This window comes from Grampus griseus (genome assembly GCF_964374135.1).
Source record: "Grampus griseus genome assembly, chromosome: 1".
In the NCBI taxonomy this organism is placed as follows: Eukaryota; Metazoa; Chordata; class Mammalia; order Artiodactyla; family Delphinidae; genus Grampus; species Grampus griseus.
Genome location: NC_139017.1, coordinates 138174476 through 138188766, shown reverse-complemented (window position 1 = coordinate 138188766; position 14291 = coordinate 138174476). Strand labels below are relative to the sequence as shown.

Genomic DNA, 14291 nt, shown 5'->3' with positions numbered 1-14291 from the left:
CAAATGTAATTTTAAAAATAAATATTGGCTTATACTGTGCATGCTCTTCTGAGAACCTGAGTAAAGTAATCATCTTTCCATGTTACTACACATAGAGCTATTGCAGTCTTTTTTTCCTGTATTTTATTTTTTTTTGTGGTATGCGGGCTTCTCACCGCTGTGGCCTCTCCCGTTGCGGAGCAGAGGCTCCGGACGCGCAGGCTCAGCAGCCATGGTTCATGGGCCCAGCCGCTCTGTGGCATGTGGGATCTTCCCGGACCAGGGCACGAACCCGTGTACCCTGCAGCGGCAGGCGGACTCTCAACCACTGCGCCACCAGGGAAGCCCGCTATTGCAGTCTTTAATGGCTGCCAAGTATTCATTGTTTGAATGGACTATAATTCATTTAACAGATTGGACCCTTAATGGTGAGCTTGTAGGTTGTTTTTAACTTTTTGCTGCTGTACACAGTACTGTAATGAATATTTTTATACATAAATCTTCTTTGCACACTTTGGCAGGGCGAGTGTAGGTTAAGTTCCAGGGACTGTGTCTCATTCATGTCTGTATCAGCACCAGGCATTAAGTAGGTGCTCTGTAAAAGTATTAAAATGCCCTGAATTTAGGTCTTTGAGGTCCTGCAGTGTCTCATTTACCTTTGTGTTTTTACCATCCACAACAGTGACCAGCAGCACAAAATATTGTTTTCTGAGTGAATAATCTCAAGGATATGGAGAACTCCAGCCAGAAAAGGAAGGTGTTGAGTAGTGACTTCAGCTTTAAGTGGCATGTGTTTCAGAAGCACCTCACTAAGCATCGCTAACTAGGAAGCACCTTGAGATATTTCTAATGAGGGCTCTGCATTCCTCCCCTTCACCTTCCTCCTTGTGATGAGTATTGATGTACTTCTTTCCCTGGTCAGTAGAAAGACTAGATAAAAATTCCTGGGAGATAATGGGATAGAGAGAGAAGTTAAAGAATCTTGTCTTCCCTTCAAAGTTACTTCCAGGGTGCTCTTCACAGAACCTTTAAAGCAGGGAGAGTTTCTTGTTCAGCCCTGCATGACTAGTACCTAGCGTACCTAGTACAAAGAGTAGGCCTTCAGTCGACATGTGAGGAGTAAATAAATCAAGCAAGTGTTGAGCTATGCAGTTGGTGTGATCTTAGAAATTTTCTAAATGTTTTGACCATTTTCCCAAGATTGAATTCTTTTCCATTTCCTTTTGTTCATTGATGCCTCTTTTATTATATATTAATTTTTATATACAATAGGGTTTGTTCCTGAGCTTAATTAATTAATTATGGCCGCGTTGGGTCTTCGTTGCTGCGCACGGGCTTTCTCTAGTTGTGGCAATCAGGGACTGCTCTTTGTTGCAGTGCGCAGGCTTCTCATTGCGGTGGCTTCTCTTGTTGGTAGAGCACGGGCTCTAGGCGTGCAGGCTTCAGTAGTTGTGGCACATCGGCTCAGTAGTTGTGGTGCACGGGCTTGGTTGCTCTGCAGCATGTGGGATCTTCCTGGACCAGGGCTTGAACCTGTGTCCCCTGCATTGGCAGGTGGATTCTTAATCACTGCACCACCAGGGAAGTCCCCTGAGCTTCACTTTTTATTCCACAGATCTATCCATCTGTTGTTTTGGTGCCAGTCCATATAATTTTAGTTGCTTTATAATATGTTCCAATAGCATATAAGGCTAGTTATACCTCATAATACATAAGAGTATTTTATGCTATTACTCATTTGTTTTTCTAAAATAAGTCTAAAGCTATTTGGATGTATTCTAATAAAAGCAGCCTACTAAGATTTTTAATTGTAATTACATTAAATCTACAAATTAATTTCTATATTGACATCTCTGTACTGGTCTTTCCATCATATAATATGGTATATTTTCCCCTTTCATTCAAATTTTCTGTTATATATTTTAGTAAAAACATATGTATTTCCTCATCTGGGTTTCTCATTCCCCAACATTTACCAAACACCCACTCTCCCGACCCCCTCTCCTGCCCCTGTTTTCTGCTGGAGATCCAAAGATAAACGTGTCACAGCTCTTGCCCTCAAGGAGCTCTCTTTGGTGGGCAAGAAAGATAACTGATCAGATAATTACAACTAATTATAATAGTTATTGTGATGAACAGGAGCATGAGGTGCTAAGGAAGCACAGAGGAGAGGTACCAGCCAAGACTGGGGGTTATTATATTAAGGAAGACTTCCTGGAGAAGGGGACTCCTGAACTGAGTCTTAAAGGCAGAATGTAAGTTAACCAGATGAAGAGAGAAGAAGGAATATTCCAGGCAGACAAAATGCTCATTGGAGTATATGTTCAAAAGTAAAGAGGTGAGAAAAATATTGAAGTGTCTTAGGAGCTGCAAGTAGCTAGAGTATCGATGACAGTGGGGTAATAGCTGGAAATGAAGCTAGAAGGTAGATGGGAAGGTGGCAGATAGTGAAGGTACTTGTGTGACTAGATAAGAATTTGGATATAGGATTGAAAGGTTTAAGTGGTGGAGTGTAATGGTCAGATTAATGTTTTAAAAAATATCCCTGAAAGAGAAACGAATAAAGTTAAATAAAGACCACTCTGGCTGCAGTGTGGAAGGTGGCATTAAGAGGCCAGTCAGGCTGCTGGAGTCATCTGGAGGCGACATGCCCTAAGGCAAGGTCAGTGGTGACGGGATGGAGTTTAAGAGTGGTTCCAGAGCTATTAAGGAGATAGGCACATACACAAACAGCACATGGGCATGCAACCCCCTCTTGTTAATGAGTTGCTAAGTGGTTTACGGTTTTTACTAGTTTAAGCATGATTTTCCCCCTATTATACTGACTGTTTATTGCTGACATAAAAAAGCTATTGATTGTTTTTAAAAGTATACCTACCTTATATTCTAATACTTTTTGAACTTTAATTCTAAATGTTTACTTGATTTCTTTGGCTTTTCTATGTGTTTATTTTTATCTAAGTACTTTTGCATATGATATTTTTTGACCCTTTCCTCTTTTTCCATTTTTATTATGAAAATCTCAAACATTCACAAAAATAAAGAGAATAGTACAAACCCCCATAGGCCTTTCACCTACATTCAGTAACTATTAAGGTTTGATCGCATTCACTTTATCTTTCCCTTTTTTGTGTTTTTGTGCTGTTACTGAAGTATTTTAAAGCAGAATCTCAGACCTTTTGTCATTTCAGCTCTACATACTTCAGTATGCATCTCTAAAACATATGGATCTTTTCTTACATGGCTACAATGCCATCATCGTGCTCAACAAAATCAACAATAATTCTTTGATATAATTGAATAACCAGTGTATATTTGTATTTCTTGTTTATATCAAAATATATTTTAATTGGTTTATTCCAGTCAGGATTTGGATCACACATCACATTTGATAGTTTGGACTCAAAAGACTCTTTTAATCTTTAGCAATCCATAACCTTACTCCCTTTTTTTAAAAGTGCCATTGATGATTGAATGTTGTCCTGTAGAATGTCCCACATTCTGGATTTGTTTCTTACGCTGTAATTTAACTTATTCCTCTGTCTCTCATATTTTCTATAAACTGGAGGTTAGCTTTGAATGACTAGTTACTAGGGTTATGGTTCATCTTTTCCTTGGGAGGAGGGTGTAAGACTACTTCATAGGTAGGGCTGTGAAGTGCTACCTCTATCTGATAGTGCCACTCTTAGGGATGCTAAGATTGATCAGTGGAGATGATGACACCTCATCTTTCCATTGTACATTTCCCCATCAACTTTTCATTGACTGATTTCATCCACTGTTGATTGTCACCTGAATGAATTATTTCATCATGGGCCACAAAATTTTTTTAAATTCTGTCAATTTTATCACATTTATTAGCTGAATAAAGAATATTCTGTCAATAACTTAGGACTGTTTGGTTGTCCTGAAATATAATATGTACTGAAAAGACAAGATAAATGCTTAATTCATTTTCTTTTATTGCAATTTTTGGATTAAGGAGTTGGTACCTTAGGTGTTCCATTTTAAGTATCTATTGATCGTGCTTCTGTTTTATGACTTATTTCATTGGCTAGCCCAGTGATTCTCCCCCAGTGATTATCTTGTTATCTCAGCCTTTGAGAAACAGGTCTTCATTTGCACAAGAGCCTTTACATCCTTAGGTGTGTGAATGACTTGCTAAGTGCCACACATTAGTCCTTCCAGTTCTGTACCTTTCAGAAGAATACAGAACAACCTTTTCTTTGGTTTCTGTTCTCTCGTTCCAGGTCACACTGTGAACAAGATGCGTCAACACTCAGATTCAGAAGTGGCTTGTCTTGCCAGAGAAGTTTACACTGAATGGAGAACTTTCATTGAAAAACACAAGGATAGACCTTCTATAGAAGTCCGAAGTGATTCCAAAACCGAGACATTTAGGAAAAACGCCCAGAAATTACTCTCAGAAGCCTTGGAATTGGAGGTAACGTCCTGGTTGGAATGTGATGACTAGGTACTCTGGGTTAAATGACCTTCATATTTTCATAATGAACTTTCATAGTCTTAAGTGCTATGGCTTTATTCTAACTTTTTTTTTTTTTAAAGATTCTGGATTTGTAAACGTTCTGGGGGACAGTATTGTATAAAGAGTACAGGCTTTGGAATTAGCAAGACATGAATTAAAACCCTGGCTCTAGTATGTGCTGGTTGTGACACCTTAGGCAAATCTCTTAACATTTCAGAGACTTGATTTTTTATCTGTGAAATGAAGATTATAATTCCTACTACCTAAGATTATTGGAAAGATTAAATGAACCATATATACAAAAGAATAGGACAGTGCCTAGTGGTTAGAAGTCACTTAATGAATGTTGGTTCCTTCCCATTTAAAATTCTTACCCTAACAAATACCATATGATATCACTTATATATGGAATCAAAATATGACACAAATGAACTTATTTACAAAACAGAAACAGACCCACAGACACAGAAAACAAACTTATGGTTACCAAAGGGGAAAGGGGTTAGGGGAGGGATAATTAGAAGTTTGGGATTAGCAGATAAAAACTACTATATACAAAATAAATAAACAACAAGGTCCTACCGTATAGCACAGGGAACTATATTCAATATCCCGTAATAAACCATAATGAAAAAGAATATATAAAATTGAATCCGTTTTCTGTACACCAGAAGCTAACACAGCATTGTAAATCAACTCTACTTCAATAAAAATAAATAAATAAAATTCTTTCCCTTTCCACTGAAGCAAAAATTCTGAGATGGACTCTGTTACGGAATATCAATGGCAAAATACATAGCTGTCTTTTGAAAAGACTGTACTCCATTTTCGGTCAGCACTCATACCTTTAGTTCTAATGTATATAGTCAATTGCACAATCCCTATCATCTTCATGACCAACAGTTAGAATGGTGTTAGTGGTTTGAGGTACACATGCTGGAAGAATTTTTGCTCATTAGCAATAGTATTAATCATCATCAAATAAATCTTATAGGTCAATTAATATTCTGTAAAAATCAGACATATAACATCCATATTTTTTCCTCTTAGGGTATCCCTAATAATGTATCCTTAAAGAATAACTTAATATTATTAACAAAAGAAGCAATTCAGAAGTCTGATTTAAATACCTGATCTGTCACTGCATTCTCTAAAAAAATATTTTAACCTTTCTATCTGTTATGTATCCACAAAAGAAAGGCAAATCGGCTTGTGGTATATTATTTACTTTTAAAAAATAAAGTTTGGGGTTTTTTAATACAAACTTATGATAGAAAATGAAAAAATATGGAAAGGAAAAATAAGATCACCATTGAACCTACCATCCAGACATAGTCTTGTTAACTTGTTAATTTTGGTGCATTTCCTGTTTGGTAAATTATTGTAGCTCTTTGTTTTTTTTTTTTTAAATAAATTTATTTATTTATTTATATTTTTGGCTGTGCACGGGCTTCCTCTAGTTGCAGTGAGCAGGAGCTACTCTTCGTTTCGGTGTGTGGGCTTCTCATTGTGGTGGCTTCTCTTGTTGTGGAGCATGGGCTCTAGGCACGCAGGCTTCAGTAGTTGTGGCACGTGGGCTCAGTAGTTGTGGCTCGCAGGCTTTAGAGCGCCGGCTCAGTAGTTGTGGCACACGGGCTTAGTTGCTCCGTGGCATGTGGGATCTTCCCGGACCAGGGCTCGAACCCGTGTCCCCTGCATTGGCAGGCGGATTCTTTTTTTTTTTTTAACATCTTTATTGGGGTATAATTACTTTACAATGGTGTGTTAGTTTCTGCTTTATAACAAAGTGAATCAGTTATACATATACATATGTTCCCATATCTCTTCCCTCTTGCGTCTCCCTCCCTCCCACCCTCCCTATCCCACCCCTCCAGGCTGTCACAAAGCACCGAGCCAATATCCCTGTGCCATGCGGCTGCTTCCCACTAGCTATCTACCTTACTACGTTTGTTAGTGTGTATATGTCCATGACTCTCTCTCGCTCCGTCACAGCTCACCCTTCCCCCTCCCCATAACCTCAAGTCCGTTCTCTAGGAGGTCTGCGTCTTTATTCCTGCCTTACCCCTAGGTTCTTCATGACATTTTTTTTTCTTAAATTCCATATATATGTGTTAGCATACTGTATTTGTCTTTTTCTTTCTGACTTACTTCACTGTGTATGACAGACTCTAGGTCTATCCACCTCATTACAAATAGCTCAATTTCGTTTTTTTTTATGGCTGAGTAATATTCCATTGTATATATGTGCCACATCTTCTTTATCCATTCATCCGATGATGGGCACTTAGGTTGTTTCCATCTCCGGGCTATTGTAAATAGAGCTGCGATGAACATTTTGGTACATGACTCTTTTTGAATTTCGGTTTTCTCAGGGTATATGCCCAGTAGTGGGATTGCTGGGTCATATGGTAGTTCTATTTGTAGTTTTTTAAGGAACCTCCATACTGTTCTCCATAGTGGCTGAACCAATTCACATTCCCACCAGCAGTGCAAGAGGGTTCCCTTTTCTCCACACCCTCTCCAGCATTTATTGTTTCTAGATTTTTTGATGATGGCCATTCTGACTGGTGTGAGGCGATATCTCATTGTAGTTTTGATTTTTGGCAGGCGGATTCTTAACCACTGTGCCACCAGGGAAGTCCCTGTAGCTCTTTCAATGAATACTGGGCAAGTTATGATTATCCCAGACTTATTAAGAGCCAATTATGTACCAACTGTTCCATAAGATATTTTTATTGATTATTTAAATAACGTTGCAGAAAATTGACAATTATCCACATTTATGTTGTATTTTTAATCTTGATCAATATCAGCTAGTGTCATTTTGTATATACTTTTCTATATATTTCTGTTCTTATATTTATAATTTTTAATGTCTATTTGATGGTTCAGTGAATTAATATACTGTGTTTGCTTAACTTTTCCCAAGGAAATATTAATATGAATATTAAGCCCTTGGAAGAGAGAAAAAAAATATGAAGGTTGTAAGTCTAATTTTCTGGAGTATCGATTAGCCAACAAGACTCGCTACTTGATGTTTTAAAAGAAGTTTATTTTTAAAATAAACCAAAATTATTGCAGAAACATAGAGTGTGGGTATATAATATGTAGTTAATGTGGTGGTAAATACCAGTTCCCTGTGGTATCTTTTTAAGTAAATGATAATAATGAAGCTATGCTTGTAAGGATTAATGAGCAGTTTGCCTGCTATATTAAACTCAATAATAATTATCCTTTTAGTTTATCCATTAATTATCCTTTAACTGGCACATCAAGTGGTAAGCACTCAAGTGTTACAAAACAAAGTTTAAAAAGTGATACATTCGTTAGTGCTTTCCAGTGTAATTGGAAAAAATATCAGATTAAGCATAGTTGAATGGTTTTGTTCCCAAAGAGTAAATTTTAAAAATTAAAAGTGTGCATCTTAGCCATCTTCCTTGGCCGAAGAAAATCAATCTGTTTTCCCTGCATAAACAACATTTTATAGTATTTTTTTATCAGTTTGGTATGTCAGAAAGTACAAATACAAACACTTTTTACATAAAGTTAACTCTTAACACCCATCATCATCTGAAATATTTTCATATTAGGGCAAATCGGTGAACCATCTAATCTAGTATCTGGTCTTTGACAGTAACCAATGTTGAGTGCATTCAAATCAGACATCAGATCTCCATAAATGTACTATATCAGGCAGTAGTAAACCATTGGATAAGTTATTGGCCCAATAACTAAAAAGCTTTTGCAATTTGATCTTAGCATGTGTTTTTTCAAATCCACTCATTACATTTTTATAGAAAATAATGTTTCTATGTTATTTGTTTGGTCTTATCCTTTAGTAGTGAAAGCCACAGATAAAGAATATACACACACAGCCCAAAAGTGCATCTCTTTATTACTCTACACATCTTGCTTTCCAGATTCATGGATTGTTTCCTTGTTCTTGGAATAAAGGAATAGATGAATAAAATCTCCATTGTTGAGACCCACACTCCATTCCCCTTTACTTTCTCCCTTCCAGATCTTCTTTGTTCTTCCCTGTCTTTTAGATCTTTCCTCATATGAACGTCCCCTGTGGTGTCATTCTCTTACTTCCCCTTCCTCATTATCCACTCTCCTTCCTACCTCACGGCCTGTGATCATTTTCCTATTATGTCATTTAAAAAAAATGAATCTGATTCTCAAAGTGAGCCTGTTATCGTTAAGAGTTATGAAACACTGGCTGGTTGGCCCAGTTGGTTGTCAGATGGTGCTAATGAGATACAGGTCAGGGGTACATCCCCATATGGGACTGTTAGTTTTTTCTTTGTTTAATGGCCTCAGACTGTACCTCTGGCTTTGACCAGCTCTTTAATAAATGTATTCAAGTGGTCAAAAAGGAGTGTGGGTATATATGTACAAATCCAATCATGCTATTGGAAAACTCATACAAAGTTTGCTTCTAGTGGGTATTCAGTTCACCAAATGTTTAGTTCTACTACTACTAGTGCCAGAGGAGAATGAAAACATGAATGAGTTGCAGTCCTTATCCTAAGAAAGCTTACTGTCTCCTGACTAAGAGCCTGTAAATGACTGACTAAATACGAGGCAGGATGAAATATGTCTGAAATAGTGTTACTAGCAAGTGGTATAAACACACAAAGGACAGAACAATGAAATCTGATGGGGAAATCTGGGAAGCTTTCATGAAAAAGCACTTGAACTAGCCTTTGTAAGAGTGGTTGGATTTTGCTAACTAGAAAATACATATAAAATAGAAACATATTTCATATGCTATGTATAGGATGTTACTAAAAGAGCAGAAAAGGAGGGAGGTATACATGGGGAAAGAGGAAATTCATTTCACAGATATTTACTGAGCACTTAATATGTGCCAGTACCTATGCTACTAGGCATGGGGAATTTAGAAGTGGATCCAAAATGGTACCAGCCCTGGAGGGGCTCACAGTCTCTGAGGGAAGTAGGCAAATGAATAGTCACAATACAGTGTGGGAAGTTCTGCACTTAAGGTATACACATGAAGAAGAGCTTCTTCCCTTGTTTTTAAAGAGCTTAACAGATGTGGCAGACATCACTAATTGATTATGGCAGCATTTCTTCTGAGTCCAGAATCCTTGACAAAAGACAGCTCTGGGTGGATGTGTTTTATATCTTCACCCAGCAATTGCCAGTTTGTCCAGGATTGGACAACTGAATAACACATACTCAACGCACAGGTACAAATAGATAAGGAAGGCAAATCAGATTCTCTGTCTCTGGGAAACTGAACTGGGAAATACCAAGAAGCAACAGTGGGAGTTTTGAAACAGAAGAGATATTGGAGGAGTTATGAGGAAGCAGAAGCTATGGGTAGAGATGTGTAGAATAGGGGGAGAGAATAAGGCAGTTAGAATTGATAAGTAAGGCAAATGGAGAGGAGGAAAAACATTTGAAAAAGAGACTAGGCAAATCATGAGAGACACAGAGAAAGGATATGGTCCGTAAATAAATCCCTAGGTTTCTTACAGCATTCTTGTTTCCATTCATACACATGTATCTCATAGTAAAACCCCTTTTTCTCAAAGTCTCAGTAAGACTCTGGTCCTTTCACCCAAAAGGGCTTACCTAAATTACCCATTACCTAGATTAGAATCCATTGGGAAGGACTCTCAACTTGGGTAGGTTTGGATTATCCAAAGGCAGTTATAAGGTAGGCATTCTTCACTTTGTTCAATGAACATGTTATACACAAGGATGCATGATGAATCATTTTCCCTTATGATTTACATTTTAATATTACAAATGTTTTTCTTCATTTCTTCATTCCGATTGACCTTCATTTAACAAGAAGCATGCATGAGAATTGCTAGCTACTTGCTTCTTATTCCCATCACATTGCTGGTGTAGCACCTATCCTGCTGCCCCTTGGTTTTCTGTGTACATGCCTCTCCTTTCTAGGCTGTGACTTCTTAGAGGGTAGGGGGTCAGGTGTTTTCTGCTTGGGTATCTCTAATACCTAGATCAGACCATACTCAGAGTAGCGACTCAATAACTATTTGCTGAATGAAGTATGAATAAGTATCCAGTTCTGTGAATTTCAAGGCACTCTCAAGGTTCTTTTTTATATATACTACAGTTTGATGGAATGGCCATGACTTATTTTTGCAAATGTACACATACCCTTCTTCCCCTAACAACCACTCCCCTCAAAAAAAGAAAAAAAATTTTTTAAAAAGCCTTTTTTCTTGCCTGTCGTATTAAGTGAATCTCTAAACAGTCAGTGACTAACCATCCTCACACTGGGACGAGGAACCCTCATTGGGGTGAGGAGCCTCTTTTGCAAATGTTGCTGGACAAATGCTGGGCAGATGGCCAGCCACCCTTATAGCCTTGTAAAGTAGCCTGGTACCCGGGCTGCCTCAGGCTGGGGGCTAGTTCAGTGCCCACCCAGGAGGCCATGAAAAGCTCAAGGAGTCTGGGTTCTGGAGAGCCATGGCACCACGTCCACTCACTCCAGCACCAGCCTTGGAGACAATCAGTCAGTCATCAGGACCCCAAACTTCCCTGAACACCTTTTGTCTGTTACACCTAGGCAGATGTCTGGACCTGGATATTCATTCTCTCTCTCCCTTTCTCTTTCTCTCTCTCTCTCAGTCCTGTTCTGTTCCCTGCGTGGTCCTCATTTCTTCCAGGTTTCTTTATTATATTCATTTTGGTCCGCTGGTCTCTCTCTTTCGTTAGGACACTTATCAAATGTCCGGTGATCCTTTTTTTATTTTGGTGCATTTTTTCCTTAAACTTTTCCTTTTTAAAATATATGTATAGGGCTTCCCTGGTGGCGCAGTGGTTGAGAGTCTGCCTGCCGATGCAGGGGACACGGGTTCGTGCCCCGGTCCAGGAGGATCCCACCTGTCGCGGAGCGGCTGGGCCCGTGAGCCATGGCCGCTGAGCCTGCGCGTCCGGGGCCTGTGCTCCGCAACGGGAGAGGCCACAACAGTGAGAGGCCCGCGTACCGCAAAAAAAAAAATAAAAATAAAATAATAAAATAAAAGTATAGTACATATATGGAAAAGCACACAAAAGATATATGTACAGCTCACTGAATTCATCACCAAGCAAGTGCCCACCTCACCTGGCCTGATCCTTCTCATTCTCCAGCTCTCACGTCAAATGCCGTTCCCTCCTGAGGCCAGGAGCTGCCCTCCAGGGTCGGGTCCCTTTGCTGTAGCTCTGTGCCCCAGAACTCGCTCATATCCTCTTTCCCAGCCCTCGGTACACTTGCAGTCCCTGCTTCTATCTGTCTCCAGCCAACCCGTGCTCTCTGTGGAGTCAAGAGCTGTGTTGACCTTGTTCACTGCTCTTTCCTCAGCCCAGGCACATAGTGCTGAGTAAGTATTTGAATGTGTGGTAGGGTGGGGAGGGAAAGAGTTGAAGGGAAAAAAGCAAATGAGAGAAATTTGTTTCCTGTTTTCAAGGAACTCACTCTCAGGGAAGACAAACTCAAAAAAATAGATCATTATAATATGTTATGAAAATGACTAAGGGAAGCTCGGGACACTGTGGCAGCCCCAAGGGGAACTTTCAGTCCTTTAAACTAGGATTTGCTTTTTTGCTTTTTGTTTTTTAGCTAAGCTTTGACACACAAATAGGAATGAGTTTCCTAGGGAAATTGCACCTTGCTGAGGAAACGTGTACCTGCGCAGAGGCGTAGAGGTGTGTAAAAGCAGCTGAGGTTGTTCAGGCTGGGCCAGGGTCAGGACCAGGGAGGCGAATAGTGAGCGACGCACCTGGAAAGGAACGAAGTGAGGGGGTCTCTGACCAGCAACCCGGTCTGGCCTGGATCCAGATCGTGTGGGCAAAAGTCTCAGACCTGTCCTGCTTTCATTAGGCCTGTGACTTCAGGAGGGCTTGGGCCTGAGCCAGACCACCCCAGAATTGCCACAGGTCCTATCCTCTAGGCCCCTTTCTGCTTAGCTGACCCTGCAGAGGTCTCTCCAGACTCAGCTGGTCTCTCTGAAGGTTAAGGGGGCAGTGAGTATGGTGAAAGGGAAGAAACATGGGTGTTGGAGTCGGGGGCTCCGAGTTAGAGTCCCAACTCTGCCTCTTAATAGTTGTAAGATCTGGAGCATTCCTTTACCTTTGAATCTGTTTCCTCATCTATAAAATGAGATAGTAGGAGTTGTGAGCAGTAAATGTGAAAAGTGATTTATAAACTGCTTTACACACATATTAGGATCCAGACCCATTGTTTTTAAAATGCTGTAAGGGGTTAAAAGTCACTTAAAAAACAAACAAAAAAGTATAAACTGTTATACTGATTTATTATCCTCGGTCTTCGTTTCCTGGTTGGTAAAGTACAGGGCCCAGGGCCCAGAACCCATTGCTTGGTTCAAGCCAGTTTCCTGTTATAATGGCAAATATTACCACCCGGCAGGGGTTGTGAATGAGGTCCCTGTCACAAAGCACATGGCCTTGTTCCTTAATTGCCAGGGTGGAATTAATTTGCTCTTCCTGTTTCTTTTGTGACAGGAAGTAGATGTCTTTGAATTTCAGTTGATTAATGGAGGCCTCTGAGCAAAGTGCTCCAGCCTCCCTTGCTTTTAATCCTTATGCAATGCAAGGCCCTAATTTGATAATTTTGCTGTTTTTTCAGATGGATCACCTACTGGTTGAAAATATTGAACGGGAAACGTTTCATCTCTGCTCCCGCCTCATTAATGGGCCATACCGGCGGACAGTGAGAGCCCTGGTCTTCACATTAAAGCATCGAGCTGAAATCCGGGCTCAGGTGAAGAACGGCACGCTGCCAGTCGGCACGTTTGTACAGACCCACAAAAAATGACCTGAGCATGGTTCCAACCCTGGGCTGGGCAGAAAGGAAAATGGGCCTTTCTCTGCCATTCAAAGACTCTTTTGAGTTTGGGCGATGGCTGATGCTGGCGGTGCTGAATTTTCCCATGGTGCCATTCCTTCAGACAGAGGATACAGAGAGCCCTGGGAGACAGACCTGCAGGAAATGCTTCATTAGCTGGAGTGCGCCGGTGCTGCCTAACAGGATGCGCGCTTGCTGTCGCTAGGAAGCGCAGTACGGTTGCCATCACCCAACACAGTGAAAGGGTGACGGATTCCACTGTGAATATGCCAGGGACACCTCTAAACTTCCTCTGTGTCAGGCAGATGAAGTTACTACTTTATTTTGCCACCCTGCAGGTAACTGAAACTCAATTACCACAGCTGCTCACTCAGTTCCGTCCCCCTGAGTTTAGATAGCTCCAGTGCCTCTCAGAACTCCCCTGTCTGTACTCTTTGCTCTACCCCAGGGGTGAGCCTGCCGGAGCCCGCCAACTACCCCTTCTTTCCAGAACTCACTTATCTGAACGTTGCAGCTCTCCCTGGAAGACCTGCGTTGGTCTCCAGAGCCCCCATGCTGAGGCTTCTAATGAGGAACTGTCCTGAAGCATCCCCACACCTTGGGGTTTATTTGAATATGTTGGCTCTCTCGGTTTAGGGCTCTGTAGAAGATACATAATGAAATTGCTCTTGAAATGAATTACTGTAGGAGAAAAATTATATACATATGTATTTTCAAATGAAATACCCGTATATAGACTTGCTTGAACAATTTTGTAAGTGATATTTGCTTTTTTTAAAAAGTAATAATAAACTGGGGCTTTTTTGTCCCTAAAACCAAAGGTATGGCTTGTTCACTGAAAAGTGTTTTGGGTTGAGAAAGAGTATACTTGGTGAAAATAAAGAATGATTGGACAGGAATCTGAGGGAGATAGCAAGACCCAAAGAGGGTTTTTTAGGTTAGGGGAGACTGGAGCATGTTTGTAATCTGAAAAGA

The 14291-nt window shown here is 40.2% G+C and overlaps 1 protein-coding gene across 1 annotated transcript in view; it reads left to right on the top strand.

The window, feature by feature from the left end:
• The window catches only part of TCEANC2 (transcription elongation factor A N-terminal and central domain containing 2), a 37817-nt gene extending 23730 nt beyond the window's left edge, over window positions 1–14087 (top strand). The window contains exons 4-5 of the mRNA XM_082647724.1: window positions 4230–4423; window positions 13098–14087. Of these exons, the coding sequence (XP_082503850.1) occupies window positions 4230–4423; window positions 13098–13286 (383 nt within the window). The 3' untranslated portion in view covers window positions 13287–14087. The remainder of the gene's footprint in view (window positions 1–4229; window positions 4424–13097) is intronic.
• Window positions 14088–14291: the final 204 nt, after the last annotated feature.